At 36.2% G+C, this 21,193-nt stretch overlaps 1 protein-coding gene across 1 annotated transcript in view; it reads left to right on the top strand.

Annotated features, from left to right (window-relative positions):
* MPDZ (multiple PDZ domain crumbs cell polarity complex component) overlaps positions 1-21,193 on the top strand; it is a 754,223-nt gene that overhangs the window by 615,125 nt on the left and 117,905 nt on the right. The window contains exons 36-43 of the mRNA XM_053699987.1: positions 1,043-1,123; positions 3,377-3,469; positions 3,545-3,619; positions 16,497-16,671; positions 17,550-17,695; positions 17,961-18,044; positions 18,129-18,322; positions 19,787-19,934. Of these exons, the coding sequence (XP_053555962.1) occupies positions 1,043-1,123; positions 3,377-3,469; positions 3,545-3,619; positions 16,497-16,671; positions 17,550-17,695; positions 17,961-18,044; positions 18,129-18,322; positions 19,787-19,934 (996 nt within the window). The remainder of the gene's footprint in view (positions 1-1,042; positions 1,124-3,376; positions 3,470-3,544; positions 3,620-16,496; positions 16,672-17,549; positions 17,696-17,960; positions 18,045-18,128; positions 18,323-19,786; positions 19,935-21,193) is intronic.

Genomic DNA, 21,193 nt, shown 5'->3' with positions numbered 1-21,193 from the left:
TACAATATATATATATATATATATATATATATATATATATAAATATATATATATATATCAAAAATGTTTTTTCATGTTTTCATATACTTAAAGGGACACTGAACCCAAATTTTTTCTTTCGTGGTTCAGATAGAGCATGAAATTTTAAGCAACTTTCTAATTTACTCCTATTATCAAATTGTCTTCATTCTCTTGGTATCTTTATTTGAAATGCAAGAATTTAAGTTTAGATGCCGGCCCATTTTTGGTGAACAACCTGGGTTGTTTTTGTTGATTGGTGGATAAATTCATCCACCAATAAACAAGTGCTGTCCAGAGGTCTAAACAAATAAAAAAGCTTAGATGCCTTTTTTTTCAAATAAAGATAGCAAGACAACAAAGAAAAATTGATAATAGGAGTAAATTAGAAAATTGCTTAAAATTGCATGCTCTATCTGAATCACGAAAGAAAAAAATTTGGGTTCAGTGTCCCTTTAACTGCAAAGGGCTCTAATGCACTTCTATGTATGTGTACATATATACACATATAAATACATATGTGTACACATATATTGACATTTATACGTATATACATATGCATCTTTAGACATGTATCTGTATGTATCTCAATGTTAAAGCCCATTGGTTATCTTTGAGCCCTTATAACTTTTTTGTGCAATCTTCTTTTAATAATTTTTATTATTATTATTATGAGTGTAACGCTACATTGTAATGCATTTTTTGTGTGTTCTGTGCAACTTTTTTGTTTTGAGAAACAGTTAACCACAGCTCTGAGGACGCGGTCACATTTACTTTCAACTTGTAATACCAGCACAATTTAACCTGCGTGCACGATCACGAAAACACGATATCTCTTGCTCACAAATGTTTGCGCTTCACTTGTAATCTGGCCCCAAGTGTTTTATTACAGACTGTTTCTTATTTTCTTGTTGCTGGATGCTGATTTTTTGTAATGGTTTTAAGCATCATTATTTTTTATTTTTTTTCTAAATACTTTGCTTTATAACAAATATATTAATATAAAATTCTTCTTTTTTATAAGGTTGAAAAAGCAATCCCTAGTTCTTTACCGCTGGTGAATTTCAGCAATTTTAAGAATGTTCTGCATGTTGATTTACCCAAGGTAAGTAACCCTACAATCCAGAATAAATTAATATTGTCCTTTGCTTTTGTTAGCCATAGTTTAAAATGGCCTCAGATGAAAATGCACCTTTTCTAAGAAGCTGTGGTCATTAGCTTCATGAAGCTCACTAAAATAACAAGCATAACAGGGGACTCTTTCATCATGCACTTCATGAATTAGGAGAACTACACAGCACTGAGGAGAGTTCATCATTGTCAGATGCATACTCTGCAGTAAACAACTCGTATCACCTTTCTTTTAATATTTGCCTTTTTGAGAGATGCCTACATGCCGCTGACATCAAAATGATGGCAGCAAGACTCTAAATCAGATAGCCCCCCCCAGGAATCCCCACCTCTTCTCCTGCCTGAGAAATATCAGCCCTTATTGCTGTGTGTTCTTGTTTATGTGGCTTGAGAAACTAGGTGCTATATTTCTGTGTAAACATCTGTAGCTTCACAAGTTGGAATGGTATAAATATTAAGATCATTTTAAATCAAAATTGGCTAAGACTGTAAAAATCTATCATCATTAAATAATCAAGTAACAATAAAAATATTTGTTAGGTGACTTTTTCAAAATAATTTATTAGAGTTCTAACATTGTTCAACAAATAATCTGATTTTTTTCAGCAGGCTAGCTCATTTTAGCTTATTTTCAAATTGCATGCTCTATCTGAATCACGAAAGAAAAAAATTGGGTTCAGTGTCCCTTTAAAGGAAGTTTACTATGAAATCTCATGAGAGTTAAGTGAAATCTCATGAGATCATAGTAAAATAGTTCATGACCTCAGCACTGCTGATGCTGATTGGCTGCTGTTCATTTCTTCATTTTTTTTTATTTTTTTTTTACCTGCAGCTGGGAACAGCTGAGTATAACCTTTTACACAGAACTTACTCTGCTGATGCTGATTGGCTGCTGTTCATTTCTTCATTTATTTATTTATTACCTGCAGCTGGGCAGCAGCTGAAGTATAACTTTTTACACAGAACTTACGCTGCTGAGCTGAGGAAGTTGTGAAGTAAAATATCTTCTTTTTTTACATAGAGATGCTCAGGTGATATTTTCCTGTCAGCTTTTTACAGTTATACTGCATCAGTTTCAAGTGATTTAGCATATGAGTATTATGTCCTCTTAACCAGTGCTCTGAAGTTGCGCTATACCCAACATGCGTTAAATTAAATTGCACTTGAGTGAATGTGTTTACTTTTCGCTTGCTCACAACAGCACACCACTTGCAATCTAGCCCTCTGAAAGGAAATTCAAGAATACTTGGGATATTCATACCTTAAAAATGACTATATTAATTTCACATCAGAATTAGATATGGCAGACTCAATAGACCTTATAATTGTTATATGCTATCAAAATCTGTTTCTATGTTAAATTTTATTAAAAGACATTAAAAGATCAAATTCTCTATCATAAATGTGATTACAATTTTTCAAAAACATAACTAAAATCCTTTTAAAGTTAAAGAGATAGTAAACCACAAAATTTTCTTTTATGATTCAGATAGAACATACAATTTTAACCAAATTTGCAATTTACTTCTATTATCTAATTTGCTTCATTCTCTTGTTATCCATTGCTAAAGGGACAGCATTGCACTACTGACAGGAAGCCGGAAATATCTATTTAGCCAATCACAAGAGACAAATGTGTGCAGGCACCAATTAGCAGCAGCTCCCACTAGTGTATGATATGTGCGTATTCATTTTTTAACAAGAGATACTAAGAGAACGAAGCACATCTGAAACAAGAAGTGAATTTAAAGGTGTCTTAAAATGACATGCTCTATCTGAATCATGCAAGTTTAATTTTGACTTTCCTATCCCTTTAAATGGAGATAAAAGTTTGTAGCATGCTGGGCTGTATATTCTATTAAATTGAAAGCATAAATATAGGCTTATTCGGCTCTTTCAAAGGTACATTTTTGCATACCCACCAATCCGGGACTGCCTAGAACTCAAGAGTAGCAATGGGTGCATACAGAAATATGCTAAATGGTTTTCAGCCACAGAATGATGTCTTAGATTTCACAAGTCTGAAATAAGTATATTTTCTCTAAAACCACATTTTTAGACATATTCTCTATATGAACACTTAGCGATTCTTCAGTCATGGAATCAGCTTATTAGTATTGTCATTAGATGCACTGATTGATTAATATGAACATTTAATTTTGAATGGAATAACTAAAATAAATAGCTGTGAAGAGTTATTAATAGTGAATTTTCTTCCTATTAATAGGACCAAGGAGGGTTGGGTATTGCCATAAGTGAAGAAGACACGATTAATGGTGTTGTTATTAAAAGTTTAACTGATAATGGTGCAGCAGCAAAGGTAAGCATGGTTTCTAAATTAACTGCAGAATTTACTGCACTATTACTGAATATTTCAATACCATTTTGCTTGTAGGATGGCCGCATCAAGGTGGGAGATCGGATCTTGGCAGTGGATGATGAACCTGTAGTAGGTGATCCTATTGAAAGGGTAAGTCTAGAAAGAAATTTCAATTCCCCACTGAGTGGCTAAAAATCATACTGCATATTTAACCCTGCAACATGCTATACACTGGTTGTTTAGGTCAGTGCAAAAGCTCATTTATACAATGCAACACAAAATGATGACATAAAACAGTCTTTTTACAATGAGGGATTTGTATTCACTAATAACATTGACTATTTCACAACTTAACAGCATATTCATCCTTTTAAGGGGCACTGTACTGTAATGTTCACAATGACTTGTCATAACTGCTGCAGTGTCTTAAATGTATTGGAAATTGCTCTTTTAAATTTGTTATTGAAATAGTTGGCTTTACTCATTGAACCCACCAAGTATAATGGACATCAATACCTTACTGTTGGCCTTTGTTTATAGAGAAAAACAAGTAAAATAAAGAGATTTGCTATTCTTACTGTCTCAGCCGATTTAAATTTAATGTTCTTGAAAAAAATAAGTTAAGGAAAACGGCTTTTTAAGATACAAAAGTAAACCCAAAGGAACACATTCAAATACATCAGCTGATATAATGATACAATAAGTCTTTGGGAACACATTAAGATGAAGCAAACTTTATAGTGCAGTGACCCATTAATTTAAAGGTACAGTAAATTCAAAATTAAACTTTCATGATTCAGATAGGGCATGGAATTTTACACAACTTTCCAATTTACTTTTATCATCAAAATGTATTTGTTCTCTTCATATTCTATATTGAAAGTTAGGCTCTTAGGTTGATTTCTAAGCCCTTGGAGGCCACCTCTTATCTCAGTGAATTTTACAGCTTTTCACAGTTATACAGTTTGTAAATAGCACTGAGATAAGGGGGGATAAGGGGGCAGTCTGTAGATGCTTAGATACAATCTAATCACATATGTAAAAAGTGTATTAATAAAATAGGGTTGGTTATATAAAACTGTGGAATGGATAATAAAGGGATTATCTATCTTTCTTCTACAAGATACGACAAGTCCACGGATTCATCCTTTACTTGTGGGATATTATCCTCCTGCTAACAGGAAGTGGCAAAGAGCACCACAGCAGAGCTGTCTATATAACTCCACCCCCCAGTCATTCTCTTTACCTATACTAAGTAATAGGAAGAGTAAAGTGAAAGAGGTGATAAAATGTTAGTTTTTATTTTCTTCAAGCAAGAATTTTTTATTTTAAATGATTGAGTGCTATTTTTTCCCAGGCAGCAGATGGATGAAGATTTCTGCCTGGAGACTGATGATCTTAGCAGTTGTTACTAAGATCCAGAGTAGTTCCCACAGAATGGCTGAGAGTACTTAAGAAACTTCAGTGTGAGGAACGGTTTTCATGCTACAAGCATTGAGGTATGTTCAGTCATTTTTTTCTGGAGAGACTGTGTTATTTCAGAATTGGCTGACAGTATCCCCATGAGGGAAGGGGTAAGCAGGAATCCTATTGTGAAAAAGAGTATTACTGGACCTGTATGTTGGGCTATAAAATGATTGACACTGATAACATAATGTTTGTGGGCAAACGATTATATGTTGGGAGATAACGTAACGTTTTTTTATGGCAAACGTTTTCTTTTTTATTGGCAATGGAGGGTACACATGGCTTCAGTTAGATTTGGGTATATGAACCCACATGGCTAGATTTTTAGACAGCTTTGGAGCGGTCCTTTTGCAAAGCTGTGAGACATCGAGTAGATGGGCGGGGCTTATTTTCGCGCCTCAGTTGTGCCATTGTATTCCCCATGCAAGCAGCAAGGTCCAGCTCCGGTGGGCCCTTCAAGAAAGTTTGGGCCTATTCGAAGGGTTAATCCGATTTTGCAGACCCCTGAGGGCAGGTAGGCGCCACAGCAGGGCTGTGGCGAGGTGCAGGTTTTTTTTTTGACTGATTATAACGTTTTTTGTCTAACGTTTTTATACATAAGAGTTAAGTGATCCTTTTCTTGTGGTGCAATCTTAGCTGGCAAGTTAGGATATATTTAGCATAAAATTGAGATAATTTTATCATTTTGAAGCAGTTTTGGAAAAATCGTATGCTTTTTTTCTCTTAAAGGCGCAGTACCGTTTTTTCAGATTGTTATTTTTTCACTAAATAAAGTGTTTTCTAGCCTGTTTGTGGTTATTACTAGCCTGTTTAACATGTCTGACATTGAGGAAAGCCAATGTTCCATGTGTTTATAAGCCATTGTAGAAACCCCACTTCAAATGTGCCCCTCATGTACTGAAAGGGCCTTACATTGCAAAGACCATATTTTAGTTGATAAAAGTATGTCTCAGGATGATTCTCAGTCAGAAGAGAATCAGGTTATGCCATCTGCTTCTCCCCAAGTGTCACAACCTTTAACGCCCGCCCAAGCGACGCCAAGTACTTCTAGTGCGTCTAATTCTTTCACCCTGCAAGATATGGCTGCAGTTATGTCTATTACCCTTACAGAGGTATTATCTAAACTGCCAGGGTTACAGGGTAAGCGCAGCAGGTCAGGCATTAGAGTAAAGGCTGAGCCCTCTGATGCTTTATTAGCCATCTCCGATGTACCCTCACAGTGTTCTGATCTGGGGGTGGGGGAATTGCTGTCTGAGGGAGAACTTTCAGACTCAGGAAAAATGTTCCCTTAAACAGACTCAGATGTGAGAAACTGTGTAAAATGGATAAATATCTAGAGGTCCCTACTTACACTAATGTTTTTCCAGTCCCTAGAAGAATTTCGGACATTGTTACTAAGGAATGGGATAGACCAGGCATTCCGTTCTCTCCCCCCTCCTACTTTTAAGAAAATGTTTCCCATATCTGACACCATTCGGGATTCGTGGCAGATGGTCCCTAAGATGGAGGGAGCTATATCTACCCTGGCTAAGCGTACAACTATACCTATTGAGGAAAGTTGTGCTTTCAAAGATCCTATGGATAAAAAATTAGAGGGGCTTCTAAAGAAACTGTTTATTCATCAGGGTTTTCTTCTACAACCTATAGCGTGCATTGTTCCAGTAACTACTGCAGCAGCTTTTTTTGGTTCGAGGCTCTAGAGGAGTCTCTCAAGGTTGAGACCCCATTAGATGATATTTTGGATAGAATTAAGGCTCTCAAACTAGCTAATTATTTTATTACAGATGCCGCTTTCCAAATGGCTAAATTAGTGGCAAAGAACTCAGGCTGTGCCATTTTAGAGCGTTATGGCTTAAAGGGACAGTAAAGTCAAAACTAAACTTTCATGATTCAGATAGGGCATGCAATTTTAAACAACTTTCCAATTTACTTTTATCATCAAATTTGCTTTGTTCCCTTGGTGGAATATTTGAAAAGCTAAACCTAGCTAGGCTCAAACTGATTTCTAAACAGTTGAAAACCGCCTCCTAGCTCAGAGCATTTTGAAAGTTTTTTACAGTTAGACTGTGCTAGTTCACATGTGTCATATAGATAACATTGTGCTCACTCCCGTGACGTTATTTAGGAGTCTTCACTGATTGACTACACTGCATGTCTGTCAAAGGCACTTAGATAAGGAGGCTGTCTGTAAAGGCTTAGATACAAGGTAATCACAGAGGTAAAAAGTATATTAATATAACTGTGTTGGTTATGCAAAAACGGGGAATGGGTAATAAAGGGATTAACTATCTTTTTAAATAAGAACAATTTTGGTGTAGACTGTCCCTTTAAGTCATGGTCTGCTGATGTGTCATCTAAATCCAAGCTTTTAGCTATTCCCTTTAAGGGTAAGACCCTATTCGGGCCTGAACTAAAGGAGATCATTTCTGACATTACTGGAGGTAAAGGTCATGCCCTTCCTCAGGACAAGACAGTTAAAATGACGACCAAACAGAATAATTTTCGATCCTTTCGAAACTTTAAAGGCGGTCCCGCTACTTCCTCATCCGCCTCCAAGCAGGAGGGGAACTTTACTCAATCCAAGTCAGTCTGGAGACCTAACCAGACCTGGAATAAAGGTAAACAGGCCAAGAAGCCCACTGCTGCTACCAAGACCGGATCTAGTAGGGGGCAGACTTTCTCTCTTCGCTCAGGCTTGGGCAAGAGATGTTCAGGATTCCTGGGCATTAGAAATTGTGTCCCAGGGGTATCGTCTAGAATTCAAGGATTCTCCCCCAAGGGGGAGATTTCATCTTTCACGTTTGTCTGTAGACCAGACAAAAAGAGAGGCGTTCTTACGCTGTGTAGAATACCTATATATCATGGGTGTAATCTGCCTAGTGCCAAAATTAGAACAAGGGCAGGGGTTTTATTCCAATCTGTTTGTGGTTCCCAAAAAAGAGGGAACCTTCAGACCGATTTTAGATCTCAAAAGTCTAAACAAATTTCTCAGAGTTCCATCGTTCGAGATGGAGACCATTCGAACAATCTTACCAATGATCCAGGAGGGTCAATATATGACCACCGTGGATTTGAAGGATGCGTATCTTCACATTCCTATCCACAAATATCATCACCATTTCCTCAGGTTCGCCTTCCTGGACAAACATTACCAGTTTATGGCCCTTCCTTTTGGGTTGGCCACAGCTCCCAGAATTTTCACAAAGGTGCTAGGGTCCCTTTTGGTTGTTCTAAGACTGCGGGTATATCAGTGGCGCCCTATCTGGATGATATCTTGATTCAGGCGTCAACTTACCATCTAGCCAAATCCCACACGGACATCGTGCTGGCTTTTCTAAGAACTCATGGGTGGAAGGTGAACATAAAAAAGAGTTCACTTGTTCCTCTGACAAGAGTTCCATTCCTAGGAACTCTGATAGACTCGGTAGACATGAAGATTTTTCTGATGGAGGTCAGAAAATCAAAGATCTTAACTACTTGCCGAGCACTTCATTCCATTCCTCGGCCGTCAGTGGCTCAGTGTATGGAGGTAATTGGATTAATGGTAGCGGCAATGGACATAGTTCCGTTTGCCCGCTTACATCTCAGACCACTACAGCTGTGCATGCTCAGACAGTGGAATGGGGATTATGCGGATTTATCTCCGTGGATAAATCTGGATCTAGAGACCAGAGACTCTATTCCTTGGTGGTTATCACAGGACCATCTGTCCCAGGGAATGTGCTTCCGCAGGCCAGCATGGGTCATAGTGACGACGGACGCCAGCCTCTTGGGCTGGGGTGCAGTCTGGAATTCCCTGAAGGCTCAGGGTGTGTGGACTCAGGAGGAGTCCCTACTACCAATCAATATTCTGGAACTGAGAGCGATATTCAACGCGCTTCAAGTGTGGCCTCAGCTGGCTTCGAAAAATGGCGATCTATTCACATGTAGTGATCAGTTGACAATTTAAAACATTTGATAAAATATAATAGTACAATATTAAAAACACCGGTGTTTTTCATGAACAAAAAGCTATAAAAACTCAAATTGAGATAGTATAGGCAAGTAGGTATACTCAGAAGATAAAACCAAAATATAAACAGAGGGGACTCATATACCTCTAAGCGTATGATTAGCAAAAAACATATGTAAATGCATAAATGAGTATATGAACCATGTATCAGGTATCCGTTAAATCAGCGTGTATATGTGTACTTCACAGATATTTAAGGGTTAAGCAGATATTATACAGTTCCTTATTGCTTAATGTTCTGGCAAACAAGGGGTGGCTATCCTTCCGTCAAAAAATATATTGAAGCCAATGTATATTGAAACAAGTGTGGCAAAATGTAGCCAATAATATGTAGCTGTAGTGTTAGTTCTTAGATTTCAGCGTCTCTGTTATTTAACCAGAGGTAGGTTACATACGGTTTCTTGTTGGGTGTGGGGATTCCTTCCTTCAAACAGTGCACTGTTGACGTCTTCCTTCTGCTATGCAGAAAAAGCCGGTGGAGTACTAAATCCCTTAGCTTCCGTTTACCAGCGGTGTTGGTAGTTGTTCCCTTGAATTAGTTGTTTACCCAGTAACGGGCCTTGATGGTAGTTTCGTGAGCTCCGGTCACAACTTGCTTCTGTCTTTGTGAGTGTATAACCCAGACTCGGTCTTTATTTTCACCGGTCTCCTCGCTGTTGTCACAGCTGACAAAGTTCTCCTCTGGAGCTGAGTTGTTTTGGCTCACTTCTTAATTTCAAATGATCAGGTTTCTACGCGTTTCGGCGTTCTGCCTTTCTCAAGATACCTGATTGAACCACCTGTTGCCTTTTTATCTGAATCTCCCATGTTCCATCTCTTCAGCTTAACCCTTAGTGTTTCTGTTTCTTGTGAATTCATTTAGAGTTTTCTGTGATCTTAGTTCTTCCGCTGTCCTTTGTGAAAGGTTTTCTTAAAACAATTATATTTCTTATTCAAATCCTCAGATTCATTTTCGCCATATGAGACATCACATAAACAGTAATATTTAGTTCATATATTTTGAGTTCATATTTACAGATACTCTACATTCTTTACTTATGCCTAGTTCAACTTGATATTATGGAAACTAGCTATAGAAATATGTGATTAAAATATTATAATAATAATAATATACATATATTCCGAACAAATTATACAATTAATTTATAAAGTTGTGTGAATATGTAAATGTTTAGTAAACTAATCTCTGGGATTCTAAATCAGATATATCTAATAATATAGAGTATACTTATACAATTCTGTATTTATGTTATACATGTGTAATGGGGTATTTCACTATCTCATACATAAGTGTTATTTATCCAGGGTTGCAGAAAAAATAATAAAAGTGCTTATAATAAACAAATCTTTAATAGTTAGAGATATTTGTATGTAGAAAAGCATTTATAGGAAATGTATATTATTTTATTAACATCCGTGGTCACCTATATTAAACGGCTCTTGTTTTTATATTACTGCCACATATGGTCACCACATCTACTACTATATTCTTAACCTTGATATTGATTTTATTATGTGTTGGTAACTTGCTTATGGAGGGTTGTAATCGTATAGCGTGTTACATTATATACAAGTAAGTATTGACTATATTGTAAGTCTATATTATAGAATTAAGGTCTAGTTCACTATTTAATCCCTTAGGGAATTACAATACCTGGGACAAACGAGCAGAAGTCTCAGAGAGCGAATTAGAGAACACATTTGGTGCATAGAACAGGGCAAGGAAAACACAAGACTGTATGTACATTTCAAGGAACATCATAATAGCAATCCAAAAACTAAAATATTGGGGCATTAAATTAGTAAGAGAAGACAATAGAGGAGGGAATATGGAGAAAAAGTTACTCCATAAAGAAGCTGAAATTATCTTTAGAATGGGGACCCTATTCCCTAAGGGATTAAATAGTGAACTAGACCTTAATTCTATAATATAGACTTACAATATAGTCAATACTTACTTGTATATAATGTAACACGCTATACGATTACAACCCTCCATAAGCAAGTTACCAACACATAATAAAATCAATATCAAGGTTAAGAATATAGTAGTAGATGTGGTGACCATATGTGGCAGTAATATAAAAACAAGAGCCGTTTAATATAGGTTACCACGGATGTTAATAAAATAATATACATTTCCTATAAATGTTTTTCTACATACAAATATCTCTAACTATTAAAGATTTGTTTATTATAAGCACTTTTATTATTTTTTCTGCAACCCTGGATAAATAACACTTATGTATGAGATAGTGAAATACCCCATTACACATGTATAACATAAATACAGAATTGTATAAGTATACTCTATATATTAGATATATCTGATTTAGAATCCCAGAGATTAGTTTACTAAACATTTACATATTCACACAACTTTATAAATTAATTGTATAATTTGTTCGGAATATATGTATATTATTATTATTATAATATTTTAATCACATATTTCTATAGCTAGTTTCCATAATATCAAGTTGAACTAGGCATAAGTAAAGAATGTAGAGTATCTGTAAATATGAACTCGAAATATATGAACTAAATATTACTGTTTATGTGATGTCTCATATGGCGAAAATGAATCTGAGGATTTGAATAAGAAATATAATTGTTTTAAGAAAACCTTTCACAAAGGACAGCGGAAGAACTAAGATCACAGAAAACTCTAAATGAATTCACAAGAAACAGAAACACTAAGGGTTAAGCTGAAGAGATGGAACATGGGAGATTCAGATAAAAAGGCAACAGGTGGTTCAATCAGGTATCTTGAGAAAGGCAGAACGCCGAAACGCGTAGAAACCTGATCATTTGAAATTAAGAAGTGAGCCAAAACAACTCAGCTCCAGAGGAGAACTTTGTCAGCTGTGACAACAGCGAGGAGACCGGTGAAAATAAAGACCGAGTCTGGGTTATACACTCACAAAGACAGAAGCAAGTTGTGACCGGAGCTCACAAAACTACCATCAAGGCCCGTTACTGGGTAAACAACTAATTCAAGGGAACAACTACCAACACCGCTGGTAAACGGAGGCTAAGGGATTTAGTACTCCACCGGCTTTTTCTGCATAGCAGAAGGAAGACGTCAACAGTGCACTGTTTGAAGGAAGGAATCCCCACACCCAACAAGAAACCGTATGTAACCTACCTCTGGTTAAATAACAGAGACGCTGAAATCTAAGAACTAAAACTACAGCTACATATTATTGGCTACATTTTGCCACACTTGTTTCAATATACATTGGCTTCAATATATTTTTTGACGGAAGGATAGCCACCCCTTGTTTGCCAGAACATTAAGCAATAAGGAACTGTATAATATCTGCTTAACCCTTAAATATCTGTGAAGTACACATATACACGCTGATTTAACGGATACCTGATACATGGTTCATATACTCATTTATGCATTTACATATGTTTTTTGCTAATCATACGCTTAGAGGTATATGAGTCCCCTCTGTTTATATTTTGGTTTTATCTTCTGAGTATACCTACTTGCCTATACTATCTCAATTTGAGTTTTTATAGCTTTTTGTTCATGAAAAACACCGGTGTTTTTAATATTGTACTATTATATTTTATCAAACGTTTTAAATTGTCAACTGATCACTACATGTGAATAGATCGCCATTTTTTGATCTCATATATATATGAGAATCTTTTATTCAATAAATATATATCTATTTGTATTATAGAATTTGAATCTGGAAGCTTTATTGTCCTGGAGAGACATCATTTATGTTTTAATTTCAACACAGCCTATGTATGGTGAGAACATTATCAGACACACAGGGAACCTGATACATATTTACACCATTATTAGTCAGAACAGCATTAACTTGCGCCACCTATTTTTTTGATCTAATTGTACACAAAACCGTTGGGATAAGTTTTTTAAGGTGAGCATAGTTCTGCCCGACTGAACAGGCAATCACTATCATATATTGTTTTAACTCAGCTGGCTTCGGCCAAATTCATAAGATTCCAGTCGGACAATATCACGACTGTGGCATATATCAATCATCAAGGGGGAACAAAGAGTTCTCTAGTGATGATAGAGGTTTCCAAGATAATTCGATGGGCAGAGACTCACTCTTGCCATCTATCAGCAATATAAATCCCAGGAGTGGAGAACTGGGAAGCGGATTTTCTAAGTCGTCAGACTTTCCATCCGGGGGAGTGGGAGCTCCATCCGGAGGTGTTTGCACAATTGATTCATCAATTGGGCACGCCGGAATTGGATCTGATGGCATCTCATCAGAATGCCAAACTTCCTTGTTACGGGTGCAGATCAAGGGATCCTCAAGCAGTACTGATAGATGCTCTAGCAGTACCTTGGTCGTTCAACCTTGCTTATGTGTTTCCGCCTTTTCCTCTTCTTCCTCGTCTGATTGCCAGAATCAAACTTCGGTAATCTTGATAGCGCCTGCGTGGCCACGCAGGACTTAGTATGCAGACCTGGTGGAGATGTCATCTCTGCCACCGTGGAAACTGCCACTGAGACAGGACCTTCTCATTCAGGGTCCGTTCCAACATCCAAATCTAATTTCTCTGCAACTGACTGCCTGGAGATTGAACGCTTGATTTTATCTAAGCGTGGATTCTCTGAGTCGGTCATTGATACTTTGATTCAGGCTCAAAAGCTTGTCACTAGGAAAATTTACCATAAGATATGGCGTAAATATCTTTATTGGTGCGAATCCAAAGGCTACTCATGGAGTAAGATCAGGATTCCTAGGATTTTGTCCTTTCTCCAAGAAGGATTGGAGAAGGGGTTGTCAGCTAGTTCCTTAAAGGGATAGATTTCTGCTTTGTCAATCTTACTGCATAAGCGTCTGGCAGATGTCCCAGGCGTTCAGTTGTTTTGTCAGGCTTTGGTTAGAATTAAGCCTGTGTTTAAACCTGTTGCTCCGCCATGGAGTTTGAATTTAGTTCTTAATGTTCTTCAAGGGGTTCCGTTTGAACCTATGCATTCCATAGATATTAAATTTCTATCTTGGAAAGCTCTGTTTTTAGTTGCTATCTCTTCTGCTCGAAGAATTTCTGAGCTATCTGCATTACAATGTGACTCGCCTTATCTTATATTCCATTCTGATAAAGTGGTTTTGCGCACTAAACCTGGATTCCTTCCTAAGGTTGTGTCTAATAAGAATATTAATCAGGAAATTGCTGTTCCTTCTCTCTGTCCTAACCCTTCTTCTAAGAAGGAGCGTCTGTTACATAACTTGGACGTAGTTCGTGTCTTGAAGTTTTACTTGCAAGCGACCAAGGATTTCCATCAAACATCTTCTCTGTTTGTTGTCTATTCTGGAAAACGTAGAGGGCAAAAATCTACGGCTACCTCTCTTTCTTTTTGGCTGAAAAGCATCATCCGTTTGGCATAAGAGACTGCTGGACAGCAGCCTCCTGAAAAGATTACAGCCCATTCTACTAGAGCGGTGGCTTCCACATAGGCTTTTAAAAACGATGCTTCTGTTGAACGGATTTGTAAGGCTGCAACTTGGTCTTCCCTTCATACCTTTTCCAAATTTTCCAAATTTGATACTTTTGCTTCTTCTGAGGCTATTTTTGGAAGAAAAGTTCTTCAAGCAGTGGTGCCTTCTGTTTAGGTATCTGTCTTGTCCCTCCCGTTCATCCGTGTCCTGTAGCTTTGGTATTGTATCCCACAAGTAAAGGATGAATCTGTGGACTCGTTGTATCTTGTAGAAGAAAAGGAAATTTATGCTTACCTGATAAATTGATTTCTTCTACGATACGACGAGTCCACGGCCCGCCCTGTCAAATGAAGACAGATTATATTATTTTGTTTATAACTTCAGTCACCTCTGCACCTTTTAGTTTCTCCTTTTTCTTCCTATACCTTCAGTCTAATGACTGGGGGGTGGAGTCAAGGAAGGAGCTATATAGACATCTCTGCTGTGGTGCTCTTTGCCACTTCCCCTTAGTAGGAGGATAATATCCCACAAGTAAAGGATGAATCCGTGGACTCGTCGTATCGTAGAAGAAATCAGTTTATCAGGTAAGCATAAATTTCCTTTTTTAAACAATATAAAATTTCAAGTAGACTTTCCCTTTTAAAAAGCTGTCATGTATAGAATTCCAAGGTATAGCACATATGAATGGAAACAGAACTTAGGGATAGTACTGTCGCAATTGTCATATGTAAAAGAACAGCAGCAAATCCTGATCTCATAAAGTACTGGTTTAACATAAATATGCCACCTCCAAGGTATACTGTGTATAAGTATAAAACAAGGAAAGAAAAAAACAGGAACTGATCCTAGGAAAATACATTTAATAATGTAATATAAACTGATCTCTTGTGTTTTTGTGTTGATCAAGTTTGCTAAAAAAGCCTTCCAAATCGTTTTGAGCTCAAATTTCTTAATGAATCTACAGCAATGTATCGGTGATATTAAAATAAAAATGTTGCCATTTCAGTGTGCTTATATGCAAATCAGATTTCTGGTCCTGAGGCAGAACCACTTGAAAATCTGCTTATGTATTGAGACCTCCATTCAAACTTAAAGGGACGTAATAATAAACAAAGTAAAATCGGCTCCAGAGCAGCAACACATTACTGGGACCTAGCTGACTACATCTAGTGAACCAATAACAAGCGACATGTGCAGACACTAGTCATCAGCTAGCTTCCAGAAATGCATGGCTGCTCCTGAGCCTACCTAGGTATCCACTTCAACAAAGGATACAAAGAGATTCCTGAAAGCTGCATTATAATGTCTACACACCATTACAGTTAAAAGTTAAGAAATTCAGCATCCAACATGGGCTTATATGATTAAAGGGACATAAAACAGGTTAAGATTTGTGCATATCTTAAAATGGCTAATTAATTAAAAATAGTTTGCATAAAAATGTTTTAAAAATTGCTGGCAAGCATTTTAAAATAATTTTCACAAATAAGCAAAATGAATTACATAGCTATGTTGCCTGGAGAAGCCAACTCCACCCCCCTTATCAGTGTTTAGACACAGGCATTGTATTTCAACTGAGTTTACAGCTTCTAGGCATGCTTCAGCAGATAATCCTTATGCACTTTTGCATTCTACCAAAACAACAATAGATATAGAAACAGCCATAGTAGGAAATGTGTGGGGGGAGTTAGAGCTTTAAAATGCAGGAACTAAAAAGAAAGGGTTAATGGTGAGGCACTGCAGTATAAATTTGCAGGTAAAGTAATTAAAGTACATATTATTATATTTTGTCTCTATCCCAAAACTTGTTTTATGTCCCTTTAATGGCTGTTCAAATTTTTTTACCAAAATACACAACTTATTTTAGGCTAAATGGGGTTTCATCAACAAATCCTAAATCCTTTGAAATTGCCACATAAACACATACTCCTATGACAGGGTCATTAGGAAGAAAAAAGAAATTGATATCTGGCTCAAATCTAGGTGAGGGATATAGAATAGCACCAGTTAACACTATCCAATAGCTAGACGTTTTGTTTAGTCTTGTATTTATCTTATATAACTAAAGTAATAAGACTTTTGGCTTACAATCATTTCCGATTTATTCTAGGTTATTTGTCTGCTGAAGAAAGCCAAAACGTCTGTAAAGCTGACAGTCAGTTCAGATGATCAGGACAATCAGCAGCTAATTCCTCTACCTCCACTGACATTTAACTCCAGTGCAACAGAGAGGAATACTGGGCAGCAGCCCTCCGTGAGTTTAACAGAACCAGAGACACTGCGAAGTGAGTACTATCAGTTTCTTTGTTCATCTCAACCTTTGGCCCCACTCCATTAGGATTTGAGAGTAAAAACATAGTATGAGTTCTTAGATGATTTCTAGGTTTCTTTAGAAACCCATTTAAGTAGACGTCATTAGAATTTGTAAAACTGTGTGAAACGCTATTACAGTACAGTTTTTTAGTACCATCTAAGAAATCTCTGGATGTAATAGTCTTTTCTATCCATGAAATGAATGGGAATTCACCAATCTTTTTCATTTAAAAAACCCCAAGAACTTAATTTATGAAGCAGCATCAGTAGAACTGCTACTTCCTAAACTCCCCACCCCCTCAGGGGTGGCAGAGTTAAAGCATCCCAGACTGATCCATTTGGAATGATTGACATGCTTTGCTCTCATGCAATTGGATGTGATAGCAGTAAATGCTGCATCGCTGTCTGCGAAAATGGGCAGACAGATTTCCTTCCTGTCCGAGAACGTTATCCACCAACATGCTGATAATTGCAAGCCAAAGTATTTATAATAAATAATCACTATGTACCCTAAATGCCATGATACATTACAGTGCATAAGAGATTAATAATATGCTTGAGAAGATGCACATGTAACTTTAAAGCCTTGCTGAAATACATACATGTAATCGTTTTAACAGTCTACATATGTTGTACCTATGGGTTTTATCTAAAAAGTGTCTTACATAGATAAAATACCTAAGTATAATATTTGCCAGTAGTAGCCACTATGTTATATTATGTATATTTCACCGTTATCTTTTGTGCATTGAACATCCCACCATTTTTATTTTCATTTTAATTCCAAACACTCTGTTTAAAGTAACAATATCAAAAAAGTGTTGTTTTATTTTCCCATTGGTATTTTTAGATGCGAGCAGATCCTCCACCCCAGCTACATTTCCCTCTGACCCAGCCACCTGCCCCATTATCCCAGGATGTGAAACAACTATTGATATATCCAAAGGGCGCACAGGTCTGGGTCTTAGCATCGTTGGTGGGGCAGATACACTGCTGGTAAGATGATTTTATATATATATATATATATATATATATATATATATATATATATATATATATATATATATGTGTCATTGCTTTAATTTTCTTTTTCTCAAAGACTATATCACTTTCTCCTTGGTATTCTGTACCCACCACTTTTTCTGTAACACAATACTTGCTGACATTATTTTTACTTACTTCACATCTTTGAGATTTTCAATTCAGGTTACTGGTTTATTACCAGTGCGTTATAAACATTAGCCATACTGTAAATTTGCAGGGTGCCATTATCATTCATGAAGTGTATGAAGAAGGTGCTGCCTCCAAAGATGGAAGACTTTGGGCTGGAGACCAGATTTTGGAGGTAAACTCAATTAACCTATAGAATTCTTTATATTGACATCACCTTTAAGAACTATATATATTTTGAGCTGTTGTCCCCTTACAGGTGAATGGCATTGACCTAAGAAGCGCCACACATGATGAAGCAATAAATGTACTCAGACAGACTCCACAAAAAGTGCGTCTTAGTGTATACAGAGATGAGGCGCAATACAAGGAGGAAGACATGTATGATATACTCACTGTGGAGCTGCAGAAGAAGCCAGGAAAGGGTCTTGGTTTAAGTATTGTAGGAAAAAGGTAGTTCAAATTTTATTAAAAATAGTAATATATCTGCACTTTTTTTTCCAGGCAAAATGGTTTATTTTGAAATGTATCCAATTCAGGAGCTGTGCTCCTAAATCCCTTATTTGATTCACACCAATAATGAAATCTGTTGCTTGGGCGTATGTTAGTGTCTGTATTTTCCCACCAAAATATTAGCGTCTTTACTGTAAAGTAAGGGTTAATTTTTCAATAATGCTTTGTATAACTTCAGAAAACAACAGGCTGCTTGTAAGTTGTTGTTTTTTCTGTAGATATCATGTAGTTTACATTGTTTAGTGATACCGTTATTTACTGAAATTTGCATATGTTAGTCAAAAATGGCTAAGTTCCTAGATCATATTAATGAAAAATGGCCTTGTTCAGTGGACTTTTAACCTTTGGAATCTGCATACATATTTTTGCACAAACAGTATTCTATAATCACTTGCAAAATGGCATACATCATGTTGTCTCATCTATTCTATCACATTGGTTTAAAGTTTTTGTGTTTTTCTATTTCAAACAAAGTTTTTTTTTTTATGGAAACTTCAACCAAAACCTAGAATGTTCTCCCATTTCCCTTCCTCCTGTATCATGTGACAGACATCAGCCAATCACAGACTAGTATACATATACATTGTGAGCTTGTGCACATGCTCAGTATGCTCTTGTTCCCCAGAAAGTGTGAATATAAAAAGATTGTGCAAAATTTGATAATGGAAGTAAATTGGAAAGGGTTGGCTGAACATTTTTATTTCTTATCACATTCAAAATAGGTATCTGTAACAACCGTTTCATTTTGTTTTTATGTTGACATTCTATAGTGCTGTATTACCTATCTTTTTAAAATGTAACCTAGTAGATGAGGTTGAAATAAGACCAATGTCCAATAAGTTCATCCTATACAAATCTAAAATACTTACAAAAAGCTCCTCTTAAACTTAAATAATCTCTCTAAAAGGTGACCCATTTAATACTAGCAATCATATATATATATATATATATATATATATATATATATATATATATATATATATATATATATATATATATATATATATATATATATACTATATACTTTTATGTAACAATAAAAGCTATAAACTGCAGGAGGGAGCTGATTTATTCATGAAACAGAGGCTCACGAATATGTTATTTTTAACTAGTAACAATTTGGTTTTTTTTATATCTTAAGAGTAACAATCTTAAAAGTATTTTTTTTCATAGAAATTATCCATGAAAATAAATACTTGTTTTGGTTTTTTTCCTCTTATATAATATACAATTAGGAATATTATATTTAAAATCAGTAACTCAGTTTGACATAATATTTTCTGATGCTAAATTTCAGTAGATGAAGAAAAAAACACAATATTGTAAGCTGGAGTGCAGTCATGGTATTCAAACTAAAATCATTTTTCATTTATTTTTTTTCTGCGTTAAAACAAATTTCCTCAGAAATGATACTGGAGTGTTTGTGTCTGATATTGTAAAAGGCGGTATTGCTGAATCAGATGGGAGACTGATGCAAGGTGACCAGATACTGATGGTTAATGGAGAAGATGTTAGAAATGCCACACAAGAAGCTGTTGCTGCCCTTCTGAAGGTAAATTTAGTTTTAAGATTTGTTATTCCTTTATTATAAAATGAGTAGCTTTCCTCGTGGTTTATCTTGTCACCGTGTAACTATGTTCTTATACTATTGGGTACAAAATATTTCTACCTCTTTGGAGAGGTAGAAACTCCATGAAAGTCTTTATGAACACATCACCTCCTTCTTTATAAAGCACAGCTCCTTTCTCTGTAATTTTCCACATATACAGGAATGTTGGGAAGTGCTTTATTTATTGCTTTGGTGTAATTGTTATTATATTTATAGAAGAAAAATGAATTCCAAGTATAATAATATGTGTATATATAGTATTTCTTCTGTTATGTGTGATCAGTCCATGGGTCATCATTACTTCTGGGATATTATCTGCTCCCCTACAGGAAGTGCAAGAGGATTCACCCAGCAGAGTTGCTATATAGCTCCTCCCCTCTACGTCACCTCCAGTCATTCTCTTGCACCCAAAGACTAGATAGGAGGTGTGAGAGGACTATGGTGATTATACTTAGTTTTTATAACTTCAATCAAAAGTTTGTTATTTTACAATAGCACCGGAGCGTGTTATTACTTCTCTGGCAGAGTTTGAAGAAGAATCTACCAGAGTTTTTCTTATGATTTTAACCGGAGTAGTTAAGATCATATTGCTGTTTCTCGGCCATCTGAGGGAGGTAAAAGCTTCAGATCAGGGGACAGCGGGCAGTTGAATCTGCATTGAGGTATGTAGCAGTTTTTATTTTCTGAATGGAATTGATGAGAAAATCCTGCTATACCGTTATAATGAATGTATGTATACTCTACACTTCAGTGTTCTGGGGATGGTATTTCACCGGAATTACTCTGTAAAAATACATTAAACCTTTTAATAGGTATTTAATTCATGTTAAACGTTTTTGCTGGAATGTAGAATCGTTTGCATTTCTGAGGTACTGAGTGAATAAATATTTGGGCATTATTTTTCCACTTGGCAGTTTGCTTGTTTTGATTATGACAGTTTCGTTTCTCTCTCACTGCTGTGTGTGAGGGGGAGGGGCCGTTTTTGGCGCTCTTTGCTACGCATCAAAAATTTCCAGTCAGTTACACTTATATTTTCTGCATGATCCGGTTCATCTCTAACAGAACTCAGGGGTCTTCAAACTTCTTGGAAGGGAAGTAGATTCTCTCAGCAGAGCTGTGAGATTTATATAGTGACTGTGTTTTAAAACGTTGCTCTGTGATTTTTATGTTTAAAATTTAATTAGTGTTGCTTTACTAATGGG

This window comes from Bombina bombina, chromosome 2 (genome assembly GCF_027579735.1).
Source record: "Bombina bombina isolate aBomBom1 chromosome 2, aBomBom1.pri, whole genome shotgun sequence".
Classification (NCBI taxonomy): Eukaryota; Metazoa; Chordata; class Amphibia; order Anura; family Bombinatoridae; genus Bombina; species Bombina bombina.
This window is presented reverse-complemented; position numbering and strand designations above follow the sequence as displayed.